Raw genomic sequence first — 19049 nt, 5'->3', positions numbered from 1 at the left:
ATTGTAAGTAGGGGACAATATTTAAAAGTTGATAATTAATACTATTGTTAACTTCTTTTAACCATTATCTTTTTATGCAGCGGTGGGAGCAACTGCAGTTTATCCTATTGATTTAGTGAAAACACGAATGCAGAATCAGCGTTCTACGGGATCCTTCATTGGAGAGTTGATGTACAAAAATAGTTTTGACTGTTTCCAGAAGGTTGTACGTTATGAAGGAATTTTTGGCCTTTACAGAGGTAGGTCATTAGTAGAATAATTCAACCATTTGATATATTAAGGGAATATTATTTACTTTTTTTTGATGATGAGTGGGATGGTATTTGAATATTAAATCTTAAATTCCTACACCAATTCTGTACTCCTTCTGGTGCTAGATATTTTGAATTTGGTGTATAAACCTTGTACCCAGGTTGGAACTCCTGTTCTATCTATTTATTTATAGTTTACCCATTCTCTAAAATTAAAAAAGAGTATATGAGAGGGACTGATCAGTTAGAAAGAGAAATAACAGTTTTGGAAAAGGGTTTTCAAAAACAGGGTTCTGAAGATGAGCATTGGCAATTAATAAAAAACTTTGGTATAACACATTATAAACTTACAGAACAGAGAAAGCAATTACAAGAACAAAACAAAGATATTATGAATTAGGTGAAAGATCACATAAAGTACTTGCTTGGCAATTAAAACCAGAGCAGATATCGAGAACAATTAATGTAATTAAAAAGGGTACTAATATTATTATAAGTCTCAAGAAATAAATGAATCTTTTAAGCATTTTTATTTGAAATTCTATAGTTTGGAGTCTTTAAAAGATGAAAATAAAATAGATATTTATCACAGACAACTTTGCCTAGATTAAGTTTGGAAGAGCAAACTGAATTGAGTGCTTTCTTTACTCATTTAGAGGTGAAGAAGTCCATGAGTTCATTACTGACTAATAAATCTCCAGAAAAGGATGGATTCCCAACTGAATTTTATAAAGAATTTAAAGATTTATTAATTCCTACTTTTATGGAAGTATTAGATCCAGCTTCGGAAACCCATACTCTCCCAGAATCATTTTAGATGGCAATAACTACAGTGCTACCTAAAAAAAAGATAGAAACCCTTTAAAGCGTTCATCTTATAGACCTATTTCATTATTGCAAAAATTTTGGCAAATAGAATGACTAAACTGCTACCTAAATTAATATATCTGGATCAGACAGGTTTTGTAAAAAAGAGACATAGGGCTGAAAATGTGGCCAGATTACCTGGTATTATCCATTTAGTGCAAAAAAGAGATTTCAATGTTGCAGTGGCTGTAGATGCAGAAAAGGCATTTGATAGACTGGAATGGGACTTTTTGTTTAAGGTATTGGAAAGATTTAGATCACACATGTCAAACTCTGGCCCGCGGGCCAAATTATATTTGGCCTGCAAGATCATATTAAATATATATTAGAGTTGGCCCGCTGGCCGCTGTGCAAGTAGAGCACACGCACAGCAGCAAGCACTACCATAGTAGTTTTTAGCACTTCCACAGCAGGCACAGCAGTACACCGATATAGTTAACGGGAAAGTTAATTAGATATTCACAGCGGCACCGATACAACGGACCCGCCGCCTAGCTACAACAGACCCGCCGCCTAGCTCCATGTGGCTGGACGTGGTGGGTCACCTCCGCGTCTCCTTGAGCTTCATCTGTGGGCGGGTGCTGCTGGGCATCGTACTTTCCGCTGGGGTGGAGGTCACGGACGAGTTCCACCGCACTCACGGTATCCCCGGTGGATGGCGAGACCAGCGGGGACTCCTTAGGTTGTTGGCGGCGGTTGCGGCAGGCGGAGGCGGGGGCGGAGGAGGGAGAGGGGGCAGGGGGGAGGATGCCGCTCGAGTTTGCTGGCTGGGCTGGGGAGGGCTCCCTGCAGACCTCAGCTCCCTGGCATGCTTCTCGGCAACGTGCGATCCTTGGCTTAAAGGCTAGAGAGAAATATTATTTATTGAATATTTTATTTCTTATTTGTTAATGCTTCTTATGGAAAGAGTTTAACCAAAACTATTATTAAACATTTATTTTAATAAGAAAAAGTTTAACATTACATTTGTTGAGAGAAAACATGCAGATGTTGTTGAAAATTTTCAATAAATATTTAGTTTGGCCCTCGACTTAGTCCAAGTTTTTAATTTTGGCCCTCGGTGAATTTGAGTTTGACACCCCTGATTTAGATTGACCTTTGTAAACTGGATTTGTGTATTTATATAATAAAGCTCTTTGGCTTGGCTTCGCGGACGAAGATTTATGGAAGGGGTAAAAAGTCCACGTCAGCTGCAGGCTCGTTTGTGGCTGACAAGTCCGATGTGGGACAGGCAGACACGGTTGCAGCGGCTGCAGGGGAAAATTGGTTGGTTGGGGTTGGGTGTTGGGTTTTTCCTCCTTTGCCTTTTGTCAGTGAGGTGGGCTCTGCGGTCTTCTTCAAAGGAGGTTGCTGGCCGCCAAACTGTGAGGCGCCAAGATGCACGGTTTGAGGCAATATCAGCCCACTGGCGGTGGTCAATGTGGCAGGCACCAAGAGATTTCTTTAGGCAGTCCTTGTACCTTTTCTTTGGTGCACCTCTGTCATGGTGGCCAGTGGAGAGCTCGCCATATAACACGATCTTGGGAAGGCGATGGTCCTCCATTCTGGAGACGTGACCCACCCAGCGCATCTGGATCTTCAGCAGCGTGGACTCGATGCTGTCGACCTCTGCCATCTCGAGTACTTCGACGTTAGGGATGAAAGCGCTCCAATGGATGTTGAGGATGGAGCGGAGACAATGCTGGTGGAAGCGTTCTAGGAGCCGTAGGTGATGCCGGTAGAGGACCCATGATTCGGAGCCAAACAGGAGTGTGGGTATGACAACGGCTCTGTATACGCTTATCTTTGTGAGATTTTTCAGTTGGTTGTTTTTCCAGACTCTTTTGTGTAGTCTTCCAAAGGCGCTATTTGCCTTGGCGAGTCTGTTGTCTATCTCATTGTCGATCCTTGCATCTGATGAAATGGTGCAGCCGAGATAGGTAAACTGGTTGACCGTTTTGAGTTTTGTGTGCCCGATGGAGATGTGGGGGGGCTGGTAGTCATGGTGGGGAGCTGGCTGATGGAGGACCTCAGTTTTCTTCAGGCTGACTTCCAGGCCAAACATTTTGGCAGTTTCCGCAAAGCAGGATGTCAAGCGCTGAAGAGCTGGCTCTGAATGGGCAACTAAAGCGGCATCGTCTGCAAAGAGTAGTTCACGGACAAGTTTCTCTTGTGTCTTGGTGTGAGCTTGCAGGCGCCTCAGATTGAAGAGACTGCCATCCGTGCGGTACCGGATGTAAACAGCGTCTTCATTGTTGAGGTCTTTCATGGCTTGGTTCAGCATCATGCTGAAGAAGATTGAAAAGAGGGTTGGTGCGAGAACACAGCCTTGCTTCACGCCATTGTTAATGGAGAAGGGTTCAGAGAGCTCATTGCTGTATCTGACCCGACCTTGTTGGTTTTCGTGCAGTTGGATAACCATGTTGAGGAACTTTGGGGGGCATCCGATGCGCTCTAGTATTTGCCAAAGCCCTTTCCTGCTCACGGTGTCGAAGGCTTTGGTGAGGTCAACAAAGGTGATGTAGAGTCCTTTGTTTAGTTCTCTGCACTTTTCTTGGAGCTGTCTGAGGGCAAAGACCATGTCAGTAGTTCCTCTGTTTGCGCGAAAGCCGCACTGTGATTCTGGGAGAATATTCTCGGCGACACTAGGTATTATTCTATTTAGTAGAATCCTAGCGAAGATTTTGCCTGCAATGGAGAGCAGCGTGATTCCCCTGTAGTTTGAGCAGTCTGATTTCTCGCCTTTGTTTTTGTAATAAAGCTAAAGTAGTGACTAATGCACTAATTCAGTTGGCAAGGTCAGGTAGACAAAGATGTCCCTTATCTCCAGCTTTGTTTATTTTAGCTATTGAATCACTTGCAGAAGCAATTTGGAGTGATTTGGAAATTAAGGGATTTAGGGTTGGTCAAGAAGAGCATAAAATTAGTTTATTTGCAAATGATGTCTTAATATATTTGACTGAACCTGAGACGTCTTTTCAAAAATCTTATGTTAAATTGGAAGAATATGGAAACATTTTGGGTTACAAAATAAATTGGGATAAATTGCCATTAATGGAAAGATACTTTGTCATTGCCAATGGGATACCTGGTTTATATGGCCAAAAGATGGTATTAAATATTTAGGGATTCATACAGATAATAATCTGAAGAGTTTATAAATTAAATTATTTATCATTACTTAAAAAGGTTGAGGAAGATTTTAAAAAATGGATCAATTTACCTATAACTTTAGTGGGAAGTGTTAATTGTAAGATGAATATATTTCCAAGAATATAATATATTTTTCAAACATTATCTATTTTAATACCTCAAATAAAAATATGTAAGGAAATTCCTCTGTAAAGATAAAATGTCATGCGCTTCTATAGAAAAGTTAACACAGAAATATGAATTGGGAGTCTTACAGCTTCCTAATTTCAAAAACTTATCTTGCGGCACAAATGAAGTTTCATTTTTTAAAAAAAGAAGAAAAACTAACATGGGTTAAAATAGAATTGAATAAAATAGGAGAGAGAAAAGCAGAATAATTCATATCCAAATGGGATGGGTGAAAAAAGAAACACCATTGTTGAAGCATCTGATTAATATCTGGAATAAAATAAATGATGAAATTGGTGCAAGAGGATGTATATCACCCAAAATGCCTTTGACTCAAAATTCTCTTGTATTTTTTTTCAAAAGATAATCAATTTTTAGATGTTTGGTTTCATATGGGGATTATAAATGTCTAAGATTGTTATGAAAGGTGTCAATTAAGATCATTTGAACAATTGAGAAATATGGAATAACCCAAAGTACTTTTTTTTTGTTATTTTCAATTGAGAGGACATTTGAAGGACAAGCTAGGAGCAACCATGTTGTTACCTGGTTGTAGTGAAGTAGAAATTATTATTAGGAGAGGAATTGTTAAGAAGTTTTACCTCACAATATATTCTTCATTACAATTAGAAACTCCTAAACATGGAGTTTATAAATGTAGACAGAGGTGGGAACTAGATTTGAATATTGCCATTGATAAGGAAAGATGGACATATCTTTGGAGAAATTATATGACTAACACTATTAATGTAAGGCAATAGATTAGTTCAGTATAATTTTTACATCAGTTATATTTTACACCACAAAAATTAAATACCATAGATTTAAATCAGATTTATCAGATCAATGTTTTAGATGTCATAAGGATAGAGGAACATTTTTTTCATTCAACTTGATCTTGTCCAAAGTTGAGACCTTTTTGGGTGGATTTAGGGAATTTTTTGGAACAAGTTACAAGTGTTGTATTTCTGCCAAATCCAGATTTATTTTTAATAGGAAATATGGAAGGAACAAGACTTGAAGCCTGTCAATATATCATTTGGAATTTCTTAAAGTTGCATTAGCAATGACAAGGAAATGTATTGCATTTACTTGGAGATCAGATACTCATTTGGGTATGGCAAGATGGAATGCAGAAATTCTAAGTTGTATTCCTTTGGAAAAAAAAAATTACATATAATTTGAGAAATAAATATGCTATGTTTTTACAAATTTGGCACCTGAATACTCAAAATATTAGGTTTAAATTTGTACGGTTGTGCTTCCGATGCCTCTGGACCTGTGAGAATCTCCTCTGACCTGTATTCAAGAACTCTGTTTAAATATGTTTGTTAGATGGCAAACCTGAAACTTTCTTCTTCCTTTCTTTCATTTTACAGAACTATATTGTGTTTTTTATATTAATTATTTTGAGGGTGAGGGGTGTTGGGGGGGGAGTTTTGTTGGGGAGGAGATGTATACAATAATTCTAGTTTGTTTTCCTTTTGCAATTTGTATTATTAATCTTTAACTACTGCGTGTATAGAGAAATTTTTATATAAAATATTTTAAAAATTAATAATCCTTTTAAATTTTCATATGGATAATATATACAAAATGTCTGCTTACTTTTCATTATTAGTAATGTTTATATAATGGACTTCTTTATCCTTAGGTCTTTTACCACAGTTGTTGGGTGTTGCTCCAGAAAAAGCCATTAAACTTACTGTAAGTGCTAATTTAATTCTTTTTTCTTTTTTTTTTAAATTTGCTGGTTGAATCAGCATTGTATGATAACTAGGAAGTGTACAATTTTATTATAGCCTCTTAAGGTCATTATGTTTTTCTCCTTTGGTATGTAATTGTGTCTTGTATTTAGGAATAAATAACATTGCTACATGCATTTTACTTTTCAAAAACTAATTGTATCAACTTGTTCTAATATTTGAGAATTCAGCTGTTCTATCACAAATTGGATATCTTTGCAATTGTAGAAATTTTGAAAACTCAGCAAGAACTTTATGAATGTGTCACAGTTTTGTAATGCTCGATTAGATTATAGACAATATTTTAAAATCTGGGCGCTCTTTCGTCAGAAGTCTTAATGGAGATATTCTTGACAGGATGTAACTAATTTTACATTTCTGCAAGATCCAGCTTTTTAATCTCATTTTGCCTCTCTTTTTTAATAACTTCAAGGTTTCAAGGCTTAATAAACCTTGAAATCCTATCCTACCTCTGGCGTATCTCAAGGAATGGCAAATGAACTGCTGTTGATAAACTCTTTGCTCACTGAACTATATTTCAAAAAATTAGTCAATGGAGCTGTAGTTCTCTTTTAAATATCTTCAGCTGTTTATAATTGCTTGCACAATATGCCAATATTTAAATAACTTAAGAAATAATTCATAAACAGAGTATATTGATTTTCAAATATCAGCAAATGCTCAACACGTTAGGGGTATCTGTTTAATTTTTGTGAGGATGTTTAATCAGAACAGGAAAATGTAACACATGTACCAAACAATAAATAGGAAAAGGGCACATCAGGGTAGTGGGTGATTGAGTCTTGCAGACGAGAAAGAATAATAGTTTTGACCATTCATTTAGTCTTTAGTTCTGCCAGTCACATCATTAACAATGGATTTATACAGCATAAAAAAGTTCATTTGGCTCAAACCATCTACACCAACCAAGCTACCTACCTGAGCTGGTCTGATTTACCAATGTTTGATCTGTATCCTTCTAAACCAGTGGTTCTCAACCTTTTTCTTTCCACTCACATACCACTTTAAGTGATCCCTTACTAACCACAGAGCACTGCTGGCATAAGATGGCATAGGCGGTCTTTGTTTAATAAGGGATTACTTAAGGTAGTAAGTGAGGGGGGGGGGGGGGGGTGGAATGTTGAGAACCACTGCTCTAAACCCTTCCTATCAATGTACCTGTCCAAGTGTCTTTTAAAACGATTTAATTGTACCAACTTTTACTACTACTTCTGGAGTTAGTTCCGCATACCCAATGTTTAGTGATTAATCTGTTAAATTACTTAACTAGCATTTTATCTTATCATCTACAGTGCCCTCCATTTGCACTTGTGCTCCACAATTTTAAATTTGTAATCAAATAATTCATGTGATTAAAGGACACATTCCAGATTTTATTCAAGGTTATTTGTTTACATTTTGGTTTGACCATGTAGAAATTACAACCATTTTTATACAGGTACACAATCCTTTATCCGGAATCTAAAATCTGGCAGGTGGGCAGAGAGACAGCAGCGCGAGTCGGCCAGGCGAGGTGGGGTTGTGGGGGGGGAGACCGGAAGCGCGAGTCGGGCGGGCGAGGGGGGGGAGACTGGCAGCACAAGTCGGGCGGACGAGGTGGGGAGGAGACTGGCAGTGAGAGTCGGGTGGGCGATTGGGGGGAGGGGGGGGAAACGGCAACGCGACTGGAAGGGGGTGAGGGTGGATAGGGCAGCATAATTCGGGTGGGTTTAAATCTGGCTTTCCGAAATTCAGAACACACTTTCCACCAAGGGTTCTGGATAAAGGATTCTATACCTGTACATAGTTCTCCCATTTTAGGGCACCCTAATGTTTGGAACACTTGGCTTCATGGGTTTCCATGAGTACTCAGGAATGTTTAATTGCTTCATTCGTGCCGGTATAAGAGCTAGGCTTGCTTCTATGCCTCGTGGCCATTTTTCAACATGAGGACCAAAGTTGTGACCAGAAAGTCAAAGAAGCGATTATGAGGCTTAAAAAAAGAATAGACCTTAGGATTTCCAAAATCAACTGTTTGGAACATCATTAAGATGAAAGAGTGTACTGATGAGCTCAGTAATCACAAAGGGATTGGTAGGCCAAGGAAGACCTCCATTCCTGATGACAGAAGAATTCTCATTATAATGAAGAAAAATCCCCAAATGCCTGTCCGACAGATCAGAAACATTCTTCAGGAGGGAGGTGCAGATATGCCAATGAATACTGGCCTCAGAAAACTTTGTGAACAGAAACACCGAGGTTACACTGCAAGATGAAAGTCACAGAAACAGGATGGCCAGATTAAAGTTTGCCAAGAAATGTTTAAAAGAGCCTGCAGAATTTTGGAAAAATGTCTTGTGGACAGATGAGACCAAGAGTAACCTGTATCAATCTGATAGCAAGTGCAAAGTGTGGAGGTGTAAAGGAACTGCCCAAGATCCAAAGCATACCACCTCATCTGTGAAACATGGTGGTGAAGGTGTTATATATGGCTGTTACAGGTACTGGTGCACTTATCTTCATTGATGATGTAACTCCTGATGCCAGTAGCAAAATGAATTTTGAGGTATATAGAAGCATCTCATCTGCTCGGGTTTAGATTGGATGGCGCTTTATCTAACAGCAAGACAATGATCCCAAACATACTGCTAAGCAACAAATGAGTTTTTCAAGGCTAAAAACTGGAAAATTCTTGAATGGCCAAGTGAGTCACCCAATCTAAATTGTTAGGTCTGCTTTGTTCATGAATGAGTGAGACAAACACCAGGCTGAGTCGAAATCAGGGTTCTTTGTTCTTTATTACCGGATTGTAACACTTGCGACTAACCATGTTAGTCGGAGAATGCATTCTGCCGTTATCAGCAAAATGGTGATTTTTTATACCCTTGGATATGTGCTTAGAACATCATCATATCATTACTTGTCCAATGACTAAAACTGTTGCTATCCTTTCCCTGCTAGCTTCCTGCCTCTCAATCCATCAATGTCTCTCTTATCTTGTAAGTACAAGGATGCATTCACATCTTGTTACAGCCCTGTACATTCCCATCTCATGATGTTTTACCTAACAGGAGTACAAGGACACCTCCCCTTCTTGTTACTGCCCTGTACAGGGTAACTCCCTACACATTCCCATCTCATGATGTTTTACCTTACAATATCCAGTTGAGCATGCAGAAGAGAAAACTTAAGGGGACAAGTCCCCCGAAACAAGCAGGAGCTGAAGATGACTACAGTAGAGGCCTGGCAGAGCATCACCAGAAATGAATGAATGTACAAATGATGCTGCTGCAAAGTATGGAATTTTATGACTTGTTAATGACAATAAATTCTGATTCTGAGAATACTCAGCACCTGGTGATGTCTATGAATCACAGACTTCAAGCAGTCATTGCATGGAAGGGATATGCAACAATATACTGAACATGACTGATATACGTACCATTGCGATGTCCTAAATATTATGGTGCCCTGAAATGAGGGGACTATGTATATAAAAAAAATAGGATGGCACAGTTGGCTTAGCAGTTAGCGCGATGCCTTTACAGCGCCAGCAATCGGGACGGGGGTTCGAATCCCGCACGGTCTAAGAATTTTGTACATTCTCCTTGTATCTGCGTGGGTTTTCTCTGGGGCCTCCAGCTTCCTCCTACCAATCAAAACATACCAGGAGTGTAAATTGGATGGCATGGATTCCTGCGCCAAAATGGCCTATTACTGTATTGTATGTCTAAATAAAAATAAAAAGTGTTGTAATTTCTACATGGTCAAAGCAAAATGTACACAAATCTTTGGCTTGGCTTCGCGGACGAAGATTTATGGAGGGGGTAAAAGTCCACGTCAGCTGCAGGCTCGTTTGTGCCCTTAATAAAATGTGGAATGAGCACTTTAATCACATGAGAATTGTTTGATTGCAAATGTAAAATTGTGGAGCATGGGCAAATAAAGGAAAAAAGATGCTTTTGTTCCAAACATTATGGTGGGGGGTGGAGGGTGTGTGTGCACACATACAAATCTCATCAAGGACTACAAGAGTAGAACTGTGAACAAGAGGAGGAGTGTTTAAATTTCTCCATTGGCTAACTGGCTGTAGCTAATAAAAGAAATGGAGGATCAAGCAGAGTGCCAATGAGGACTAACCAATGTGTGAATAGCCCAGTGTCAGAGTGGGAAACTGAAGCTTTGGCTCAAGAGGCTCTGTGTAGGAGTGGAAGACTGAGGCTTTGGCTCAAGAGGCTGAGGAGGTTCAGGAGCAGAGGTACGGCAAAGATAATTTTTTCTAACTTTTTTCTCTTTAATAGTCAGTGGGACTGGCAGCCAGGGCAGGGACATGCTTGTATTCCAAAATGGGAATGGTCAGAGAACCCCACAGCTTCCCTGATGACTTCATCTGTGAGAAGTGCACCCAACTGCAGCTCCTTACAAACCATGTTAGGGAATTGGAGCTGGAATTGGATGTACTCCAGATCATTCAAGAGTCAAAGGGGTGATAGACAGGAGTCATAGGGACGCAATCATGCCTAAGAGGTGAGAGGAAGCTGGGTGAAAGTTAGGGGAAGGAAAGGGACCCCTGTGGCAACAAGAATACCTCTTTGGATACTGCTGAGGCAGATGACCTATCTGGGCCAGGCATCAGCCTGAGTCTCAAAAGGGAAGGGTGAAGTCAGGTAGAGCGATAGTTGTAGCGGACTCAATAGTCAAGAAAATGGATAGAGGATTCTGTGGCCACATAAAGAGACTTCAGGATATTGTCATCTCATTTTCCCCCATCCGGGCCCCTGGGTGCTCAGATCCAGGGTGAGCAGCCAGAGGTCGTGGTATATATTGGTACCAATGACATAGGCAGGAGTGGGGTAAAAGACCTGTGAGTTAGGAAAGAGGCTGAAGAGCAGGTCCTCCAAGTTGGTCATCTCTGGATTACTCCCACTGCCAAGAGCTAGGGAGGTCAGATAAATGTGTCACTAAAGAAATGGTGCAAGGGGCACAGTTTCAAGTTCTTGGATCATTGGAACCTTTTCTGGGAAAGGGGTGATCTGAACAAGTGGATTGGGTTGCACCTGAACTTGAGGGGAACCAATAAACTGGCAGGGAGGTTTACTGATGCAGTTGGGGGAGGGGGGTGAGGAGGAGTTTAAACTAGAATTAAAGGGGTGGGAACCAAATTGAAGAGGAAGAGGCAGTTGGTGCACAAGTAGGGACGGCTGGTTGGAAGGACAGGCAGATAGGGTAAAATTGCAGCCATGAGGCTGAGTTGTAATGCAACAGGGGCAAAGAGTCAAAAGTACAAATATAGGGCTGAAGGTTTTGTATTTAAATGCTCGTAGCATAATAAAGCGGATGACTTTGTGGTACAATTACATATTTGCGGCTATGATGGTGTTACCATCAATGAGTTGTGGCTAAAGGATAAATGTCTTTCGGAACTGAATGACCAACTGGATACACTGCATCGAAAGGTTAGGCAGATAAGCAGAGGGGATGTCGTGGCTCTGATGGAAAGGAACAACATTAAATCATTAAAAAGAAATGACAGGATCAGAAGGTATGAAATCATTGTTGGTTGAGTTTAGAAAAGGAAAGGGTAAAAAGACACTGTTGGCAGTTATATACATATCTCCAAACAGGTGGAATGTGCACAACAAATTACAACAGCAAAAGGAAAAGGTGTGTCAGAAGGGCAATGTTATAGTCGTCATGAGGGATTTTAACATGCAGTAGATTGGGAAAATCTCTCGAGAAAATTTGCAGAAAGCTTTTGAGATGGCTTTTTAGAGTAATTTGTTGATGAGCCCACAAGGGGAACGGCTGGGTAATTTTGACAGTTCTGCATTTGTACAATAATCTTTTCAATTGAAATTTCAAGGGATCAATTTTCTTACAGTTCGGTTCAATTTTTTAACATTCTCCATCTGTGGCTGACAACTGCCTGGTATTGCATGTAATTTGATTTTTGGATAGCTCAAATAGGCACTTATCATTTTATCATAATATTAAAAGGGCCACATAAATGTCTCCCACTAGATTAATAAATCACATTTACTTCAGAGTGTAAAAAATGACATGCTTTATTTTGTATTTGTCTAATTGCATTTAATCTATTAGTGTTGCTTTGACTTGGGAAAGGATAACATTTTAATAATTTGCAAAATAAAACGCCTTGAAAAAAATGTATTGCTCCAATTTGGAATTTAATCATGTAAATTAATGGGCCTTTCTGTTTTATCAATGGAATCATAATCAACGAATAACAGTTTTTTTTTTCCCCTCAATTGTAGCATGGCACATTGTTTCATGGAAGAAGGACATGTTAGGGACATTCTAGTATTGACCATTCTCATCTTCGGACAAGTGGGTTTAGCACAGCCTCTTGGCTTTGGTGCTGGGAGTTTTGTTTCAAGTGGAGATGGAGGAGGAATTTGTTATTTTAATTAAAAGTATGTCATCTTGTGCAAATACATTGTCCTATTGGTAATATTTCATATTGTTTATTTTCCTCTTAAATAGGTAAATGATTTTGTGAGAGACAAGTTCACTCAAAGAGATGGCTCAATACCAGTACTTGCAGAAATCTTAGCCGGTGGTTGTGTAAGTATTACATATGATAATTTTGTGTCTCTGTAATGTTGATTAAGAATATTATCATCTTGAACCTTTAAAGTTTTACAGGTGAGCTCGCAAATTAATATTTTATAGACATTTTTATAAAATAAAATGTACTGTAACTTTAAAAATTATGTATGTTCTTAGCAATGTTTTTGGTTGAGGGTATTGTTCAATCCCTCTGAATATAAATCACTATATAAAAGCTGACAAAATAATTGTGATGGACGATCGTGAGCATTTTAGCTTTTTAGTTATTCAGAATTTATCTTTTACAGAATTGTTACCAGCTGAGGATAGAAAAATGTGTGTGTGTGTGTGTGTGTGTGTGTGTGTGTGTGTAATATATACATTTTTTTCATTTGGCACATCTAAGATTTCTCCTTTCCAGGTTTTCCCCTTTTCTGCCTTGCTTTCTACTTCTTTTTCCGGTTACTTTCCCTGAGCAGAACACAATGGTTCCCATGTAATGCTCTCTGGTGGCCTTATTTAGAGCATGCTGCCACATTCTATCATCCAGATTCTTGATATTTGAGAGCTTTGTTGGACTCTATGTGCATGCACTTGTCCCTGGCCTACTTAAATCAGTTAAACTTGCTGCATGTAATGTTACCAATTATACTTCATCAATATCCTAGTTGTTACAAAGCATTGTTTTCTCTAATTTGCCTCTGTCCTTTATCTGCTGATACAAGAGTCAAGTGTACAGATGAAAACAAGCCCATCTTGTCTACGCAGTCCATCATTATCTGTCTAGAGAAGCACAAGAACTGCATTTGCTAGAATCTTGAGTGAGCAAAGAGATGCTGGAGGGACTCGGTGCATCAGGCAGCATCCATGGTAATAAACGGTCAGTCAACTTTATAGCCAGATTCACCTAAAATGTTGACTGACCATTTCTGTCCATGGATGATATCAGATCATGCTTGCCTGGACTAATCCTATTCTCTGCATTTATTCCATATCCCCTATACCTTGCTCATTCAAATACATGTCAGGTGCCTCTTAATGTTGAAGCCAGCATTTCATAGGCCTTAACTATTCTATCAACCTTGAGAGCTCTATGGATTTGAACCCCAAGGTCCCTCTTCTTCCACACTGTTAAGTATCCTACCATTATCCATGTACTCTGCCTTCAAGTTTGACCTTCCAAAATGCATCACCTCACACTTAACTGGATTGAACTCCATTTGCCACTTTTCTGCCCAACTCTGCATCCTTTCTTTATCCTTTTGTAACCTACAACAACCTTCAACATTATCCATCACACGTCTATCTTCGTATCATCCGTACTCTTACTGACCCATCCCTCTACTTCCAGTTGGTAATTTATAAAAATCACAAAGTGCAGTTGTCCCAGAACAGATCCGTGCAGAACTCCATTACAAACTGACCTCCAAGCAGAATAATTCAAGCAGAAACACTCCCCACTGAAAGGTCTGTCATCTGACCAGGTTCATTACCCCGTACTAGATGCAGTATGGCCTCTCCTCTAGTTGATTTAATTAATTTTGTGTTTTATTTTTGTTATTTTTTAAATGTAAAATTCATTTTAATAATTTTACATGTACTTTTTAAAACTATTACTGTGTGAATGTTTGTGAATATCAAAAATATAACTTTAAACAGTATGTTTAACAGTTTGGTGGGTGGCTTCCAGTTAAGGGACTATTCAAGAAAAAAATAGTGTGATGACTAACAAATTCTAGGTATTGGATGAATTGACCCAGTATGGAGGACACTTACATGTTGGCAACATGTTTATATCAATCAGGTGCCTTAAACAATGCAAATGAAACTATTCCTTTCATTTCCCTGTTGAATAATTTATTTTTGAAAAACTGGTCTTTGTTACGCCTTCCAGATTAATTCACTGAAATTTCTTGGTTTTACAAATCCAGTTCCTTTTAATCCAGTAGTTTTCTTTTCCCTGTATTCTGCATTTATATACTGTTCTGAATTTATAGACTGCAAAATACTGTTCTTGATGAATTATTTGACTTAAAAGATAATTTCATTCTTAAACTTGACATTCAACTTTCCATCATTTTTCAATGACTGGAAAAGTAATCAATTAACCCATACACGTGTGAAGTGGTTCATTTTGGTAGGTTGAATTTGAAAGTAGAATGCAATGTTAATGGGAGGACTGAACAGTATGGAGGAACTGAGATATCTTGGGTTTCGTGTCCACAGGAAATTCAGAGTTGTTGCATAGGTTGATATTGTTGTTAAGAAGGTGGATGGGGTGTTAATTAACCATGGGATCAAGTACAAGAGCCATGAGGTAATACAAGACCTTGGTTAGACCCCACTTGGAATATTGCATTTAGTTCTAGTCTCATTACCAAAAGAATGTGGATGTTATAGAGAGGGTGCAGAGGAGATTTACAAGGATGCTATCTGGATTGGAGAGCATGTCTTAAGAGCATAGGATGAGTAAACAGTCTTCTTGGAATGAAGGAGGATGATGAATGGCCTGGTAGAGGTATACAAGACCATGAGAGGCATTGGATCGCCACCAACGTGAAATGGCTAAAGTGTGGGGGCATAGTTTTAAGATGCTTGGGAATAGGTGCAGGAGGGATGTAAGAGTCGTTTTTTTTCCACAGATAATGATGGGTGCATGGAATGCACCGCTGGCAACAGTGGTGGAGGCAGGTACAAAGGATTTTTTGGGATTATAAGGTACATGGAGCTGAGAAAAATGGAGGGTTATGCAGTATGGAAATTCAAAGCAGTAGGTTATAAGGTCAGTACAGCACTGTAGGTTGAAGAGCCTGTGCTGTAGATTTCTATGTTCTATTAATTTACAATATACAATGGGTTTGTATGTCCACAAATGTTAATGTCGGAGTTCATTCAGAAATTAAGCACCAGATCTAAAGCAAATGTACTTGTCGCTTCAAAAACAGTTAATTCATGTGTCAGGGAATATCATGTCACTTTAAAGAGATTTTGCCAATATTAAAACAAATTGGCTATGCACATTTGTTTGAGAGCTGAATATGTGCACTGGAGGAGATTGAGCACTCAATTCATACAAAATTCAGTTTTGAATTTCCTTTTATTTTTGAAACTAGGGTGAGAGGCTATTGTGCACTAACTGCACTGCTAATATTGATCACCCATCCTTTTATTTAATATTTTTTTCTGTTTCATGATTCATTATGGTAATTTAATTTGTACTATTGCTTTTGGATTATCTTACAATTTTTAAAAACAGCATTGAAATATGGAATTTGTATGTGCCAGTCAACTGAACCACTTAAAGCACTTGCTTTGCCAAAAATACTTGGACAGTTTTTCAATCCTAAATTGCAATGGAAGTTGCAAGAAGGACTGCTTATTTTGAATAAAAATAGAAAATGTTGGGATTATACAGCAGATCAGGCAGCATCTGTGATGAGAGAAGCAAAATTAATGTTTCAGTGACCTTCCAGCTCAATAGAGAGAATTCTGGGTCTTAGAGACACAAATTATAAAATTACACTCCAAACAAATCTTTATATTTTATTTCCTCTCGGGAGTTAGAGTTACCAACATCATTGGGTTCACCTTGATGGGGGTAAGGTAGTGGAAAAATTCCCTTTTTGCAGTGTAAGAATGTAGCTATTGCAAGTAGAAAGATGAAATAGTCATTGGTTGACCCAGGAATGCCTGTTTATTGTTGACCTTACATTTTTGATATTTTTGTCTTTTTTTGTTTGTGTCATAGATGTTTTACCTTTCATCATAATTGTTCTCAGTTTCTCAATTTTGAGTATCTTAGGATTTGATTATTTTTGTCAAGCTTTGTGTTTTTAAGAGAACTGGAACCATGGAACATTACAGCAGAAACAGGACCCTTTGCCCCATTTTTCTGCCTAGTCCCAGTGACCTGTACTCAGTCTATAGCTGTGTGCCTGTCCAAATTCTTCATAAATGCTAAATTTGAGCCCACATTCAACACTTCAGCTGGCAGCTTGTTCCACACCCCCTACCACTCTCCATATGAAGAAGTTTCCCCTCATGTTCCCTCTAAACTTTTCCCTTATCACTTTTAACCCATGCCCTCTGGTTTGTATCTCACCTACCCTCAGTGAAAAAAGCCTGTCTATCCCCCTCATTATGTTAAATACCTCTATCAAATCTCCCCTCATTCTTCTATGCTTCAGGGAATAAAGTAGTAACCTGTTTAACCTTTTCCTGTAACTCAGTTCCTGAAGTCTGGGCAACATCCTTGTAAATCTTCTCTGCTTGCTTTCTGTCTTGCATCTTTCCTGTAGAGATGTTTCCAAAACTGTTCACAATATTCCATATTTGGCCTCCCCAATATTTTGTACAACTTTACCATAACATCCCAACATCTATACTCCATACTTTGATTTATGTAGCGGTTAGCATAACATCTTTATAGCGCCAGCGATCGGGACTGGACCAGGGTTCGCATCTTACGCTGTCTGTAAGGGAGTTTGTGCATTCTCCCCGTTTCTGTATGGGTTTTCTCCAGGGGCTCCGGTTTCCTCCCACTATTCAAAACGTACCAGGGGTGTAGGTTAATAGGGTGTAAATTGGGAAGCACAGATTCGTGGGCCAAAATGGCCTGTTAATGTGCTGTATGTCTAATTAATTTTTTTTAAATGCTAAAAGCTCTCTTTACAACCGTATCTACCTGTGACGCCAGTTTCAGGGAATTATGTATCTCTATTTTCAGATCACTCTGTTTTTCCACAATCCTCAGTGCCATACCATTACTGTGCATTTCCTTTCTTGGTTTGTCCATTCAAAATGCAACACCTCACACTTGTCTGCATTAAATTACATCTACCATTTTTCAGCCCACTTTACCAGCTGGTCCAGATCCCTTTGCAAGCTTTGAAAGCATGACCTACCACACACGGTCTTTTTGTCCATCCAAATAATAGTATATCCGATCTCTTCGACCACCACCAAATAATTTACCTTCTACTGACATCAGGCTCACCAGGGTTACTTTTGGGGCCTTTTTAAACAATGTGAGCTATCCTCCATTCCTCCGGCACCTCACGTGGCTAAGGACATTTTAAATATTTCTGCCAGAGCCCCTGTAATTTCTGCTCTAGCCTCCCTCAAGGTCCAAGGGTATATCTTATCGGGCACTGGGGATTTATTCACCCTTATTTGCTTTAAGACAGCAAGCATCTCTTCCTCTTTGATCTGTATAGGTTCCATGACCCCACTTCTTCTTTTCCTTACTTCCCTCAACTCTGTGCCAGTTTCCTGAGTGAATACGGTTGAAAAAAATACATTGAAGATCTCCCTCATCTCTTCTTCCTCCATACATAGCCGACCACTCTGATCTGCGAGGGGACCAATTTTGTCCCTTATTATCCTTTTGTTCTTAATATACCTGTAGAAACCCTTCAAATTTTCCTTCATATTGTCTGCCAAAGCAACCTCGTGTCTTCTTTTAGCCTTCCTGATTTCTTTCTTCTGGTTATTCTTGTATTTTTTAATACTTCACATGTACCTCATTTCCTCCGCGTTGCCTATTCCTGCTCTTCTTTCTATCCCCTCTCTTTTAAACCAGATCTTCAATATCCCTTGAAAACCAAGGTTCCCTATTTGTGTTTAATCCTGATAGGAACATACAAACTCTGTACTCTCAGTATTTCACATTTGAAGGCTCTCCACTTATCTTGATCATCCTTGCCCAAAAACAACTTGTCCCAATCAATGCATTCTAGATCCTTTCTCATTTCATCAAAATTAGCCTTTCTCCAATTTAGAATCTCAACCTGAGACCTATATTTCTCCATAATTAACTTGAAGCTATGATCACTGAACCCAAAATATTCCCCTACACATACTTCTATCACCTGTCCTGTCTTATTCCCTAATAGGAGATCCAAAATTGAACTCTCTCTAGTTGGTCTCTCAAAATATTGATTTGAGAAAACTTTTCTGAACACATTTGACAAACTCTTAAACCATCCAGTCATTTTACAGAATGGGAGTCCCAGTCAATATGTGGAAAATTTAAATCTCCTACGATCACATCTTTGTGTTGCTCCTCCAATTTTTGTTGACTTTTGGGACAGCACAATTGGTTTAGCGATCAGCCCAATGCCTTTACAGAACCAGTGATCGCAACTGAGTTTCGAATCTGCTGTTGTCTGTTAGGAGTTTGTACATTCTCACCATATCTGCATGGGCTTTCCCTGGGGGCTCCAGTTTCCACCTTCTGTTCAAAACGTACTGGGGGGTGTAAGTTAATTGGGTGGCATGGACTCGTGGGCTGAAATGACCTGTTACCATGCTGTAT

General features: G+C 39.1%; 2 protein-coding genes across 8 annotated transcripts in view; one reads left to right on the top strand and one right to left on the bottom strand.

The window, feature by feature from the left end:
* LOC138762171 (cytoplasmic dynein 1 intermediate chain 2-like) overlaps positions 1-19049 on the bottom strand; it is a 128609-nt gene that overhangs the window by 5491 nt on the left and 104069 nt on the right. For 2 of the 4 annotated variants that reach the window (XM_069935715.1, XM_069935717.1), the window contains exon 18: positions 9605-9812. The exons of the other annotated variants lie outside the window; for them this stretch is intronic. The gene's annotated coding sequence lies outside the window, so the exon portion shown is untranslated. Of the gene's footprint in view, positions 1-9604; positions 9813-19049 lie in introns of those variants that run through there. 4 annotated transcript variants of the gene reach the window in all.
* The window catches only part of slc25a12 (solute carrier family 25 member 12), a 205096-nt gene that overhangs the window by 174747 nt on the left and 11300 nt on the right, over positions 1-19049 (top strand). For all 4 annotated transcript variants that reach the window (XM_069935706.1, XM_069935707.1, XM_069935708.1 and 1 more), the window contains 3 exons: positions 81-239; positions 6073-6125; positions 12668-12748. In XM_069935706.1, the coding sequence (XP_069791807.1) occupies positions 81-239; positions 6073-6125; positions 12668-12748 (293 nt within the window). The remainder of the gene's footprint in view (positions 1-80; positions 240-6072; positions 6126-12667; positions 12749-19049) is intronic.

Source organism: Narcine bancroftii, chromosome 4 (assembly GCF_036971445.1).
Source record: "Narcine bancroftii isolate sNarBan1 chromosome 4, sNarBan1.hap1, whole genome shotgun sequence".
NCBI lineage: Eukaryota > Metazoa > Chordata > Chondrichthyes > Torpediniformes > Narcinidae > Narcine > Narcine bancroftii.
The sequence above is the reverse complement of the archived record's forward strand: the minus strand, read 5'-3'. Positions and strand labels throughout refer to the sequence as shown.